This window comes from Anabrus simplex, chromosome 5 (assembly GCF_040414725.1).
Source record: "Anabrus simplex isolate iqAnaSimp1 chromosome 5, ASM4041472v1, whole genome shotgun sequence".
In the NCBI taxonomy this organism is placed as follows: Eukaryota; Metazoa; Arthropoda; class Insecta; order Orthoptera; family Tettigoniidae; genus Anabrus; species Anabrus simplex.
In genome coordinates this window covers 18,525,350-18,540,558 of record NC_090269.1, presented here as the reverse complement: position 1 = coordinate 18,540,558, position 15,209 = coordinate 18,525,350, and the positions used below count along the sequence as shown (strand labels likewise).

Sequence of the window (15,209 nt, the reverse complement as noted above, 5' to 3'; positions counted from 1 at the left end):
GGCGGGCCATGCCCGACAACGAGAATATCCCGCATAGGTCCTATGTCGAGCAATGCCCTACATGACATTCTTCCCTCTATAACTCCTTTGTCGGGTTACGCGTGCATGAATTACAGGTACAGTAAGGTACTGCAAACCTTCGAAAATTTGAAGCCATGTATAGCTATAATCTCTTTGAAATCAGGCTTTGTGCAGATTCTTTGCAGACCATGTGAGTTTGTAAACAAAGGTTGCTTAGCGACATGGCGTCGTTCGAGCAGCGTGAGAAAGAAATCGCCAGACTTTTAGGTGAAAGTGACATTGATTTCAGCGATAGTGGGAGTGATTTTCAATTAAATGGTGAGAAAGATATTGCGGAATGAGATTGTGTTGGTGAGTTGAGTGATAAAAATCCCGATAATGAGAAAATTATGCTGAATGGCAATGCTGGCAATTTTCGCTGATGATGACGCAAAACAGCGTTGAAACTAGTTCCAAGTACAAATACATGTTATAAATAAACTATAACATTTTTGTATTGAAAAGGTGGACCGTTTTAAGTTTTCCTATCATCCACTGACTTGGATTTCAAAAGCTCATTCACAGGTACTTCAGGTTATAAACAACCGCATGGTTGAATGAACTTAACTTTTTCTAATTATTACCTTTGACTGACGAGTTATTGTCGGAAATTGTGCGCGAGACTAACCGGTATGCTAGTGTAAACATTCAAAAGGTTACGCCCCTCACGAGAGTCTATTAGCGGGTCGTGGATAGATGTTACTTTACTTGAATTCAAAGCATTTTTAGGCGTAATCATAAATATGGCAATGAACAGTAAGCCTAAATTATGATGCGAGAGTGGTTTTTTCAGCAATACCTGCAGAAAAAAGCCTGGATTACATCCCTCCGAGTGTTTTGGGAAGCTTCACACAATGCACTACTACAGACAAAAAGTGACTGAGATAATTTTAGGTTTGAAAATGCTGAAAATTGCACGTGAATACTGGATTGTACTTGTATTATATTTATTTTGTGTTTGCTTTAGCTGATTTTTATAAATATGCCGTCAATATGTTTGTGCTCTCTGTTATTCCTCTGCAAGCAGATTCTTAAATGGAGCTGGAGAGGCAAGTGTTCAGAAGAAAAAGAGGGCTAAGGGTTAAATATCTTGTAGTGGAAATGTTTCAAACGATTATACAGCCTTACCTTCACACCGTGGAACTGCTGTGATTCAAAACAAATCTGATAACTGTGTTATGTGTGTAAATAGTGTAAATATGAATAATATGTAGGCTAGAAGATTTTGAAGGTATTGCTGGTACAGCCTAAACTTCCGTTTGGCAAGGATTTTTTGAGTATGTTGGCTGAGTTAGACAAACCCGTACTATTAGCAGAATTCAGTCGTATTCTTATAACTTGTCTCCTAAAACACTGAAATGGACTTATGTCATTAACAGGGAAATTGATATTTTTTGGGCTTTATTTTGATGCGGCAGGTGAAGAAGTCTTGTCTGAATGATTATTGATAAACCGATCCCCTAATACTTCTGCTATTCGGATTATCAAATGAGAAAGAAGTACTAGGACTACTCAGGAAGGCCTATAGAAAGAAAACGGTGGCAGTTTATTTGTATGCATGCACTTACTTTGGAGATAGAAAGTGGCCAGGAACAGAGGTAGTGCATCGTGTTGAAAGGCACCCAGTCTGCAGTGTTTTAAAACTGTAATATCACATTTTGTTGATTTGTATTCCATGTGAAACTAGAGGTTCCGTGGCTATGATCACTGTATTGACAGTCTTGTTAAACTTCAAGCCTGTTCGCTTTATTTACCCTGTTATTTTTTTCTTTTTTTCACTTGGGTTTGATATTTTTTTCTTTTCTGGATTGGAGTGTATATTTTCTCATTTGTGTAATAGTGTGATTTGTACAATTATTATTATTATTATTATTATTATTATTATTATTATTATTTTCAGGCTCCAGAATCTGATGAGCCAGTAAACTTCCACTTTGTTGCATTCGTTGAAAAGGATGGTACATTGTATGAACTTGGTGAGTTTTCTTTGCATTTCATTACTACCTCTAAATTACAACTTTCAAGATAAAATGTACTTGTTGCCTTGGTATTATTGCCTGGAATAATAGTTGGGTAGTCTGAACTGGCAGTTGCTTTGAGGTCTTCCCTGTGCACATTGCATCCATCTTGTGAAACCTGTATACCTTCTCTGGGGTTACAAGAAAATTTTCTATTATGGTTTGTGTTCTGTTGCCTTGAAGATATTTGGAAAACTAACTGAAATGCTCTGTAGATGGTACTTCACTGGTCTTCAAATTTAAATGGGGCTAATTTTGTGTTCAAATATACACTAATTTATAAGCCGGTCCCGTGGTGTAGGGGTAGCGCGCCTGCCTCTTACCCGGAGGCCCCAGGTTCGATTCCCGGCCAGGTCAGGGATTTTTACCTGGACCTGAGGGCTGGTTCGAGGTCCACTCAGCCTACGTGATTAGAATTGAGGAGCTATCTGACGGTGAGATAGCGGCCCCGGTCTAAAGCCAAGATTAACAGCCGAGAGGATTTGTCGTGCTGACCACACGACACCTCATAATCTGCAGGCCTTCAGGCTGAGCAGTGGTCGCTTGGTAGGCCAAGGCCCTTCACGGGCTGTAGTGCCATGCGGTTTGGTATACACTAATTTATCAGGTATTTGTCTTACAAAAGTCTGATTTTGCACAAACTACACACACAAGTACAGGGAAAGTAATAAAATTTGTCCCTTTAGAACATTTTTTTTTGGGAGGGGGGGGGCGGCACATGGTTAATAAACAGTTTATAACATGGGAATTTGCGACAATTAGGATACTGGTTTTTTTTTACATTTTTATCCTGGGTTGTTTCCATGCCTAAGTTAATTTAATTTATATAAATTTCTAACATTCATGAACACAATGAAGCAGTTTATTGATCATATAGGCCTAAATACATATTTGACCATATTTTAGCATTTGATCATATTTTTGGCAACACATGAGTTTATGTAGTACCATTTTTACTAGTGTATTAAGACCCCCCTCCCTCCCCCCCCCCCCCCCCGGGCTTTTCGAAATGAAGAAAATGAAAGAAAAAATCGCCTATAACCCCCCCCCCCAACGTAATTTGTCAGAGAACTACGATGATTCCGCTTCGAAGCGTGTACAAGTCTTATTGCAGCTCTGATGACATTGCACAAATTTGTGAATAGTTTGATCTGTACGACCTATGCAATGAAAATGGGTCAAATCCATGCGGTACATCTGTGTTTCGTGGTTAAGAAATGTCCACCTCTGTAGCGTAGGTCTACTGCAGCTCTGATGTTCCACAAATAGATGAATAGGCCTAGCTTCGTGTCCAACCCGCGCATTGCAAGCATGCATCAGTCATGCTATGTCTCTGTTTTTTGTAGTTAATGATGTCCGCCAGCGTAATGGGTAGCACAATTCGTTGCTGTTTTCGGGGGTCTGACTTCGATTCCCGGTACCGTACTGCCAGAGATTAACGAATGGCAGGAAGGTTGATATGCGGTAAAAGCGGTACATCTAACTCCCCTCCACTGGGGGTGTGTCTAAAATGAGCTGTACCACCTCAGGATGAGGAAACAAGTTTACTTTAGTTGAGGAATATTCCCGGTTTTTATACAGGAGGCGAGATCATTAACAAAGCGGTCATTTAAAATCTCATAACTTGGGCTAATATAGGTATATGTTTGGAGAAAAGCAAGTTTAAAATGTGATAAAAGCTAACCAATTAAAAAGATTGTTGCTACATGCACGTCTCGCTTGGTGGGTTCGGCCAACTGCAGCGGCTAGTGATGTGTAGGCTTAATCGCAGACGCTGAAGGTAAACGAATGAGTTTATTGCGCCACGGTACGGCCGTTCGACCCTTGCGTTTTTCGTGCACATACCTCGCAATTTCATTTTCGACTTCTTTAAAGCGCCCTTGTTGCGGACCACTGAATGCACTTTATGTTCAATACACATTTTTTTAGCTATCTTTTTCACGCTGACGCCAAATATTGGCTTTACTTAGACCTATGCCTTATTTTCTTGCAGCTGCACAATTATTCTACATTTCCGAGTGTTTAATAACAATTAACTGAAAATTGGCATCATAATACGGTATCGACGAGAACCCGTTGAAAATTTGCCGGCAATACCTGTTCCACGTATCTTTACGACTATCCATCACGAAAATGTTCCTGCTGTCTATAAAACTTGATTTTACTAAGTCAGGTACATTAGACGCGTTATAACTCTGCCACTGAGTAGCCGTGGCCTTTCTAAGAATTCGAAGGCTCGCATGTTTTGATACCATTCTGAAGATTTGAGAAACGGTTTTGTAGAGGCTAGTCGAATGTGATTCTCTCTTCACTATTTCCCAAGATCCAGTGACGTTACACACAGGCACCGTACAACCAGCTGTCACGGCTAGCGATTTATAATAGAGGCGGTCGTTTATTCTCTACGAATTTTGCGTGTGCGTGCGGGGGGTGAAAAGAAGCGGCGTGGTTACCATGGTAGTTGCGAGTGGTATTCATTCCTGTTAGACCGCGAATGGAAAACAGCCCTTGATTTTTTGCGTGAGATTCTGAGGGAAAAGGTCTTCTTGGATTCGGAGAAATATGGTACCACTTTAGAGTTTCCTTCTTCAAATGGCATCACCTAACCTAATCGTATATATGTCGTGAAAACATATTTGAAACGCATGTAGAGCCGATTTATCCTCGCTAAAAATTTGCATGTGAATTGTCTTTCCAAAATTTAGCTAGACGCGAGAAAATATGAACTATCCTCTGAAATCTGTGATGTAGGCCTACTCTGCCATATCTGGAGGTGTATCACCTTTTTAATTAATTTCAGTATATTACATTAAAATTAAGAGAGATCGTTTACTTCAGCCGTTATTTTTAATGAGTTGACAACTGCTGTCGGCCACGTTATTTAAGCATTTATTACGAAATCTTATCCTCTTTCAATTCAAATTTTCTTTACAGAACATCAGTCGACGGGTGTTACTAATCGACTCAGACATCGCCTTCGAATGTCGACGAGGGAACTCGCTAGTGGTCATAGCGAGAAAATGATACCGAAGATAGATTGCATGTAACATAGTCGTTGGGGGGCATAAATATCGATAACAAAAATCTTGCGCACTTAATCGCTCGTAATAACGGATGCGTCATTGATAGGGCTCTCGCTATAACCAAAGGATAATACACAGTTTAATATAGGAATTTTGAAGGGACATTGAAAAGTTGTCGGTATAACGGGGTTCTCATATGCCGTACTCTCTATAGCAGACTTCTACTGTACATTCTAAGTTTGTTAAATAATAGTACGTATAGAATGTTTACACGTACAATTTATAGCTCTTTATAACCTGGAAGTCATGAGTTCGCTGTATAAAATTTTGAGGTTTTCGCATATTGGACCCCCTTTACTATTTCTTGCTGTAAAAGTGGGGGGGAAAAAAGGGGGTCTAATACGCGAGTAAATACGGTATTTAACATTTAACTCTATATTGTTCTAAACATAATTTCATAATCGTTGTGCATCTGATCGTAAGGAAGTTTGTTTGGCAATCTTTGCTTGGTGGTAGTGGGATTTACCTGGAATATTGTTAAAATCTGTGGGTGAAAGGCTCCTTATACAGTTGAACTTGAATTGTATGTATATAGAGATGAAGAGGTAATTTTATGTACAACTAAGAATTACTTACAAATGAGCTTCAGAGATTGTCATATAATTCTTAAAATATTCTGTTTTCAGGAATAGAATGACAGATATACAGTAGTAGTCAGCTAAAGCAAGTGCGGGATATAACAAAAACTCGGTTCTGAGGTATCTGTGGAACAGCAGAGGTGAAAGAAGGTGCTCGGGTGAATGGGTCTAACTACAAAGCTGAGATATTAATTAAAATTTAATTAAAGGTTATATTTTTGAAAATAGCAAAACTTAACAATTTTCACATAGAATTTCAAAATTTAACAAATAACAAGTCAACAAATAACCGACAAGACCAGGAAAAGCCAAGATTTAGAGACATAACAATATGGGCTTCATGCCCCAAGTTTTACACTTTGAACTCTCAGCTCACAAACACATATTTGCCAAAGGGCAGAAAACCCCTAATAACATGGAGCACTTGCTCCCACCTAGCGATGTCAAGCCTTCTAGAGGCACATATCCAAATACTTGAACGAGCTAACCCGCTCTGTTTTCCAAGCCTATGAAAGGCAATACCAGGCTTTACACTAAATTGCCATCAAGGCACAACTTACACGAAATGAAACGGGGATATCTTGTACCCAATCTACTGGGTATTAGCAGAAAAAGAACAGGTTAAGTGAATGGCCCACAATACCAAAGGAATGGACACGAGTACTTGCACTCCTAAATACACATTTTAAAACCTAAAAGGCACAAGGCCTAAGAAACAGGGGCTATTCCCAAACTATGGAGGTGACTCGTATACTGAATAAATTTAACACATGAAGGAAGAGTAGAAAATCGGTTACGAAAACGTAGTCACCTCAAATCAAAATGTAGGGGAACTCGAGAGGGTAAAGCACTCTCTATCCCCGATTTACAGTTAAAGATATATGAAGTTTTTACATAAACTGGAAGAAATTTACATGTTTATAGAGATAGGTTACATGGTAAAGGTTTCGGACCTTCCTCGCGGGTTAAACTGCTGAGCTAGCAAGAAAGAAAGATGTTAAGCGGCCATTACCTTACTGGAGAACTACTGCCAGATGGAAGAGGTGCTTCCCGCCTCCTGCTACACGTCCGTACACTAAGTTAGATGTTAATGAAGTGGCCGAGAGACAAGAAAATCAGCCGTTTTTATACCCTCGGGGAAGATTTGAGGCCTTTCATGAATAACCAAGACACACCCACAGGCTTTTATTGGTTACAGTACACAGTTACACACAAAATCGAAGAAGACAGACGCTATTGGTCAAAAATTAATTACAGAAATTCTGGATTGGCTAAGTTCAAAACTGGCGAAAGAAAAGATTAATATTGCCAACCCACAAATGAAAGAACGAAATTTAGTAAGGACAAAAACTTATAAGTACAAAATTTCTTCAAATAAAGTTCCTTCACTTCGCACCAGGGTGCATGATCACAGTTCTTAGGCAGTGACATCTATGAGAGAATGTCCACACTTCTTGATAAATAGTAAACAAAAATAAGTTGAAATTCACCCAGTGACATCTTCCGAGGAAAAATTTAAGTAGGTCCAGTTTTAAGTTCAGTGTTTCTCCTGTAGAGGAGTACTTTCAGGCGGAAAATTCAAATGTCTGGCGTAGAGGTGTACCAGCCGGTACAATAACGTTGGATATTTTCTGTCCTTTCGAAATTCCTATATTAAACTGTAATCCTTCAGTTACAGCGAGAGCCCTATCAGAGATGCATCAGTTATTACGAGTGATTAAGCGCGCACAGTTTTTCCGTTGAAAATCTTTATGCACCCAGCCATTATATTGCATGCAATCGATTATCTTTCGTATACTTCACTTGCTAGCGAGCTTTCTCGTCGAAATTTGAAGGCGATGCCTAAATAGACTTTTAATACCTGTCAAATGCTGTTCTATAAAGAAGAAAGGAAATGAAAACCTTTTTCGTAATATGTAAATAACGTTGATAGCAGTCGTTAACTTGTTGGTATTGAAGGCTAAGTAAAATATTGCTTAATTTTAACACTACACTGAAATTAAGTAAGAATGTGATACACCTCAAGATACTGTAGAGCACATCACTGATTTCAAGGTTAGGTTATATTTTCTCACGTCTAGTTACATTTCAGAAAGGCAGTTATCATGTACATTTTTAGCGAAGGTTATCATTTCTCCACTCGTGCTTGAAATATGTTTTTATGATACATAAACGGTTCGGTTAGGTGACGCTGTGTTTGAAGAAGAAAACTGAAGCGTTTGCCACAGAGGCCTCTGGAGTGACACTTCAATTCTTTTCAGAATGAAATTAAACCTAAACCTACACGAAGTATCGTGCACAAAACTCTACCATCAACATCGCTAGTCGCAACAGTCGATTGTACAGTGCCTCTCCGTGTGATGTCACTTGTTCTTGGGAAATAGAGAGTGTGACATTCTACTAGTTTCTACAAAAAGTTTCTCAGATCTGCAGAATGGCATCATGACCTTCGCTACACCACTGTACTGCACCCCTCTGAACTCTTGATATCCTTAAGAACTTCATTTCAACTATCCACCTAATCAATACACATCACTTCTGGCTGCATGGCTAAATGGTTAGCATGCTGGCCTTTAGTCACAGGGGTCCCGGGTTCGATTCCTGGCAGGGTCGGGAATTTTAACCATCATTGGTTAATTTCTCTGGCACAGGGACTGGGTTTATGTGTCATCTTCATCATTTCATCCTCATCACGACGTGCAGGTCGCCTAAGGGAGTCAAATCGAAAGATGTGCACCTGGCGAGCCGAACATGTCCTCGGACACTCCCGGCACTAAAAGCCATACGCCATTTCCATTTTTTACTTCACAAGTGAAAATGGCGTAATACATATGGTACATCTTTCACCTTACTGGAAGAATTCTTCAGCTGTAGCATCTTACTACAAATAAGTAAAATCACATTAAATATCACTCGTGAATACTATTGAATAAATCAACTCGTCTTCGAGGAATCTTTAGAAAATGTCTGTGACGGTTTTTTTTGGTTACATTCTAAAAGATTTCTTGATATTTTAAAATGCACCCTTCAAAGAACTAGATTACCATCATTCTCTTTAAAAACTTTGTTAAAAACTGTTAGCAGCTGATTGTAGCTTTATTTGAGGTTGTGTACTAATTGATTGTTGAGGTATAGCTCAGGAGGTAGAAGAGAAAAGGGACCTTGCTAATAATTGGTTTTGTCAAATTGTCTTAGGGCCGGAAGCTTTCGAACACAAATCTGGTCAATAATAAAATTCTATTTGTACTCCTCCCTATGGCTGGCTGCCTCCCGAGCTTGTTTTTTTACACCGGTGTTCACATTAAGAATTAATTTGTTTCCTGTTACAATACAAAGAACAAAATAAGAAATAGTGCTGGCAACAACAAAACCACCAACATAGATGTGGCAAATGTTAGAGTCCCTGTTAAACATGATCAGCTTGGAACATTTCTGTTGGTGTGAGAGGTGTTTGATATGGTGGGCAACTCATTTGTTGCTGTTTGATACTGCAATGAATTTGTCATGGCTGGTATAGTAGAACAAGAGAATGTGTTTCCTGTAATGGGTGCTGGTCCATACATGGTAAAAGCAGCAAAAAGGTCTTGAGAATCTGTACCCCAAAATGGTGCGCATCACTTGTCTTGTGCATGCCCTACTAGTGGCAGAAGAGGTTCGAGGGAACTATCCTGAGGTGAACAAATTGCGAACATCAGTAAGTTTTTTGTTGCGGCTTCGCTTAGAGTGCAGAAGTTAAAAGATGAGGTGCCATCACTGCCCATCTAACAGGTTTCGGGCTTGGCGTGATACCGCAAACTACTATTGCACGAACTACAGAGAAATTGAGGACTCTTAATAACTGTGACTGAAGTTATTCATTTTCAGTCAGAACTGTACAATGATTTATCATTGATCTCATGAAACATGGTCTACATAACATCAAATTTCTGAGTTATCAGTCTGCTTTAGGTGGAGGACTATGGATTGTCACCTTCTCTGAAGTCGCGTCCAAAATATCAGGTGTGTAGCGTCCCCTGGTCGGAGGGGAGACCAGGGCCTAGTCATATAAGGCGTTCCACCTCGCCTGTGGCCAGGAAGTTCTTCGCCTACACGCCTCAGCTGACATTGAACCTCGCACTTCAAGACAAGACTACTGGCAGTCACCCACTTTGAAACTGTGGACATGCAGCAGTGTGATGCATTGAGCATTGTAAAGCAAGAAGACAGTTACCAAGAGCACAGGATGAAGCAGCTGCTTGAACGAAATTCTAGCTATAAAACTTCTGCTAATGCCCCCATATGTCGTGCAATGTAAAAAGTTGTTCCTAAAAGTACAAGGCTCCACTTGCTGACGACCGGTGATCCTTCAAGTTTGACAGTATGAAAATGCATGTCATCATCCAGTGCAACTCTACTGAAAATTAAGGCTGAGAGATATGAATTATTTCATCTGTAACTAATTGTTGAAAGTAAATGCACTTTTTGTTTTCGAGTGATTGAGGTTAATTTTCCTGAGAATAAATTGCTGGATTGCATCAGAGCAAAATGCAGGGAAGTACAAACTTCTGTATGAGGTTTGATCATATTCTTTACTTCCGTGCTTTTTGTGTGTCCAGTCTATTATTCCTTGCTTTTGCTTTTCGTGTATTCAGTCAATTCCTGAAGAGATTTTGTGTCAAAAATGGCATGAACACACAAAACCTACCTGTGTGTCACATTGTGACAAATTTTATTTATTAAATCCTTGATTGCCTAATGAGCCTTGGTGCTAATTTTGGTACTGATCAGTGGAGGCGTGTATATTTAATAAACAAACTAAATTTTTATTAATATGCATATACAGTAGAAGTCCGCTATACCAAGTGCGACATATAGCGAGAACTCGGTTATAACGACAGCTTTTTCTGTCCCTTGAATATCCTTTGGTAACAGTGAGAATCCGATCACTGACGCATTACTTATTACGAGTGGTTAAGCGTGTGTAATTTTTTCCATTATCAGTATTTATGCAGTTCAGCTATTATATTGAATGTGATCGATCATCTTCGATATAGATTTTTCGCTATGTGCATTAGCGAGCTCTCTCGTCGACATTTGAACTCTAAGGCAATATCTGAGTCTATTAGTAATACTCGTCGACTGGTGTTATACTTAAATAACATTGTCTCTAGATTTGCTGGTACGTAAAAACTCCTGTGGGGTGAAATTCTGGCACCTCGGTGTCTCCGGAAAACAAAAATAGTTCGTGGGATGTAAAGAAAATTTTTATAATGGTCTTGCACATAGGCCTTACAACAGAAGACACCACAAATAAGATAAAATTGAATGCAAACCTCCGCTTTAGCCTTACACAAAACAAACCAACACGTGTATTTTCAAACGAGGAAAGGGCATGAAGATCGGAGCATCTGAAGAAGTACTTGGAGGCCCGCAAAACTCGAACAGTCCCTTCAAAGAGACCTGAACGATGGACTGACTAAAGTTATCCTATGCGGTCATAAGAAGAAAGGTCTTACATATGAGGAAACCTATGTTAGTGTCGCAAAGGAATTGTGTTTATGACACTCGATGATTTCTACATTTTGGAAGAACAGAGAGGAAATGATCTCTCTGAACAAAGTTCTTTTCTCGCTCATTATAGGCTTTTATGTTTTGTTGGCATATTATTGCTGTATGTACTGTTTGAACATTAGGAAAAAAGGTCCCACTCCACAAATACTGTATTTTAAATACAGTACCTATTTCAGGTATTCCTACTTTTTTGAAGTTAATTCTGTTAATTAACTATGTAAGTGCTGCAGCCTGAAACTTAGATATTACATTTTTAGCAAAAATTAATCTGTGACCATCAGCTATAACGAACGTTAATTGGCCGTCCCTTAGGAGTCATTACAACCAGTTTAATGGGTGTTATCGTTCCTTTTTTTACATAGGATTATACATAAAATGTTTGGTTGACACAACCTTTTATTTTTATTTTATTATATTATACTTCAGTTTTTTATTTTAATTTTCAAAGTTATTTTAATGAATATATGTTCTACTTAGAAAGTGACTAATCTTTTTGTGATTTCAATCCATAAGACTCCTCTCTCCTCAATGCCCACATACCTTCTGCATCCATTTCCTTTTCTTGCTGTCCTGCTTTGCACTTTGATCTAGATATTAGACATTTAATATTTTAAATTTAAATGTTGTAATTGTACCATGCAGTGGTTACGTTGGTTGCTATGAGTGTGGTTTTTTTGCATTGAAATCTCAAAATGGGTATTAGGGTTAATCTGAAGTTAATCAATCTGTGTTCTGCTCATCTCTAATTTCCAATCTTTGTGTGTGTTTTTGTGCATAATGATTGCGAGAGCTTCACCTAGAAACTTCCTCATCTTTATTGCGGCGTGTTGGAGCTTAGATTAGGACAGTGAATATGTACACTGGTAATGAGTGTTATTGCCATCATCCTGTGATTCATTGCCATTACATCCTTCAGAGTGGCTGTAGTTCTTTTGTCCAGCAGGATTGCTATTCTTACTTGGCCTTCGAGAATTGCAGAGTGCACTAGTCTAGAATAATTACTTGAAATTCCCCTTGATCAGGCCATACATTGTTACTGTGATCCTTTGTCTTTGATTTTTCTAATTTACCTGGACTCAAGAGTTGTATGAACAGTCCATGTGGCAACGTTTACTGTTTATGCAGGTTCTTGCTTGATGACCTGGGAAACCATTCCTCCTGTACTGCCAGACCCGATTACCAATTGCAAGTTTCCAGTGTTGCTAGCTACGATTATCTTTGCCATATACATTTATGGCACTTTCTTGGAAAATGAAAAGTTATTTCCCCGTGCCTTCCTCACCAGAAATATTTTATCTGCCATTGTCCCACACATGTAAGATATTGTCAGGTATGTGATGCCCACCATCAACATATGTTCTTTTGCCTAATATCCTTTAGGAAATGCTGCTAACCCCTATTATTTGTTTGATGGATTTGTGATATTTCCTTCGCTAAAGGACATCACCTTCCTAAGGAAGGTCATCCGCCCGAAGCTGTTGACTCCCTTAGGGTGGGAGGTTATTTTCCACAGCCCATCACTAAGCGTTTAAATGCTAATTTTACAATCTCATGTTTACGTTGTTCTGTATCGACTGTATATTACAAAACTTAGAAGATTCCGCTTTAGTCGGCACCCTGAATGTCTTAATTATTAACACGTTCAATGCGGATCACGCGCTGGGCGCGTGACATTACTTTATAAGCACGTGCGGAGCACGCGCCTGGCGCGTCATGGCACGGTTGCTAGGAAATGTGAATCACAGGTTTCCTGCATGGTAAGAAAGGCTCTGATTGTCTACCCGCATATCGAGTAAGTCCAGTTTATCAGATCCATCCGTAGCCATATTTGCGCATGCGTATTCCGTTTCCCACGTATTTCCTCTCCAGAGTTGTCATACGTCTTCATTCATTTATGGGATCTTTGAGCAGCAAGACCACTTCAATCCGAGGCAAGACACTGCATTTTTTGTTTATTATTACTTCAAGAGAATTACGAGTGATTCCGCTTTTGATATAAGTACGGTAAATTTCATTACTGCAATATGTTCAGTAAAAGAACTGAACTTGTAATTGTATTTATTCTTGCATCGTATATGTGTATAACACAAACGAAACTTCTAATTGTCCTTTATTCCTGCATCATATTTGTAAATAACTTGAAATAACGTGCAGTAATCATTTTTGACTGTGTCGTGATGCTTATGCTATCATTTTATTTATATTTTTTTGCACATGGCCGACAATGTGGTTCGTTCAATGTTACGAGACCCACCCATTTAGCCAAAGTGTTTGATTTTTGTTTGTCAAATTCTGTAATAGAGAAGTGTAAATATGAATATATTTATGTGTGTAACATTCCTTATGCATTTGTTTGCTATCCGCTGTAAATAATGCACAGTAATCCACCAACGCGCGTGATCCATCTGGTGACCAGTATTACTTCTCGGTTTCAACTACCGTGTGGGTCACGCACCAGGCGCATGAGTGGGATAAGTCCACGAGTTCGATGGAACTCCTACCAACGTACAAAACTTCGATAATTACAACTTTTAAAGAGTCCCACACAATTATTTTGTTCAGGTTGGCGGGTATGTCATGTTCTGCTAATATGCAGTGAAGGTGTTAAGAACTAATACTAAGAAAAATCGTATCTAGTGTTTCCATATCCCTGTTGGATAGTTTTTATTTTTATATTCAGTAGCGTGTTTTCTCGCTTGCCACGTTCATTTTTGTGTCTGCAAGCTTAGGGTGAATTAATTTTATCTTTGTTTTAGATGGCAGGAAAGCATTCCCAATCAATCATGGGCCAACTGCCCGTAATACTTTGCTGGAGGTAAGTGGGTTATTCATTCATTATGTAGTTTTGTGAAATTGATTTGATGTTTTTTAGTCTCTTCTGTTGCTGGGCTCGAGACCTGTGAGACAATTGTCTCAAGGAAGTGTTAACATTATCCAGAACTTTTTGTCATGTGTATACTGTAGGTTGTCACTATTATAATCTATTAACTTCATTGTCCGTATTGATGGTTAAAGTATTCACAAATATAAAGATGGGAACTTTCCACCTAATCAACACATTTATTATATTATGAAGTACTTAAACTTAAGTACTGTATTGATTAGGTGGAAAGTTCCTGTCGTTACATTTGCGAATGTAGGTTGTCACTACGGAATGAATGTCATGTCATTACATACTGAAGTTGAATACTGAACAATAACACAAATACCAATGTTATCACAAAATATGAAAGAATGTGTACAAAAGTTTGAGAGTAAGAAATATATGACTAGCTGATGTACCCATGCTTTGCTACGGAATTCTACATTGTATACGGAATTCTAGTGTGCACGTTGTGAGCAAAATTGTATTAAATTGCCTAGCTCTTAAAGTTACTCTAGAAATGGGACGGAAGTCACCAGACATCTTTTCTCATATGAGGACCAAGTTAGGAAATTTTCACTGTAATGATAGATCTGCTTGCATACCATCAGTCACAATCAGGTTGGGGAGTTTTCATTATGGTTGACACACTCTCCACCTGCCTTCTTACATCCTCAGAAAGACTCTTTGTGGTTCTCCCAACTGAAATAAAAATACGTCATTGAAATGACGTCTGTAGGAATGGCGCGATTGAAAGCAGTGCTTTCATATGAAATACTCGATCAAACCACACATTTTCTCACTTTTAGCGAACAGGACTACACTGCCGATCTGACAGTCCTAAGTTCCAGAGCTGGAACAACCAAGCCGCAGACATTCGTGAAAACACTTAAGTCTTTTTTCAGCGGGGAGAGGGTCGAATAGTGGAGACTCCCAGGGCCAAAGCTATGCCCTTTTACTAATGTTTCCTAGGAGTACCCGATGAGTCGGAAAATATCGATTCACTACACTGGCAGCGGAAAAATCTGACTTGGAGGCAAATTTTTCTTCAAAGCCA

The 15,209-nt window shown here is 39.0% G+C and overlaps 1 protein-coding gene across 3 annotated transcripts in view; it reads left to right on the top strand.

The window, feature by feature from the left end:
* The window catches only part of Uch (Ubiquitin carboxyl-terminal hydrolase), a 60,023-nt gene that overhangs the window by 36,118 nt on the left and 8,696 nt on the right, over window positions 1-15,209 (top strand). For all 3 annotated transcript variants that reach the window (XM_067147897.2, XM_067147898.2, XM_067147896.2), the window contains exons 5-6: window positions 1,961-2,036; window positions 14,046-14,104. In XM_067147897.2, coding sequence (XP_067003998.1) covers window positions 1,961-2,036; window positions 14,046-14,104 — 135 coding nt within the window. The remainder of the gene's footprint in view (window positions 1-1,960; window positions 2,037-14,045; window positions 14,105-15,209) is intronic.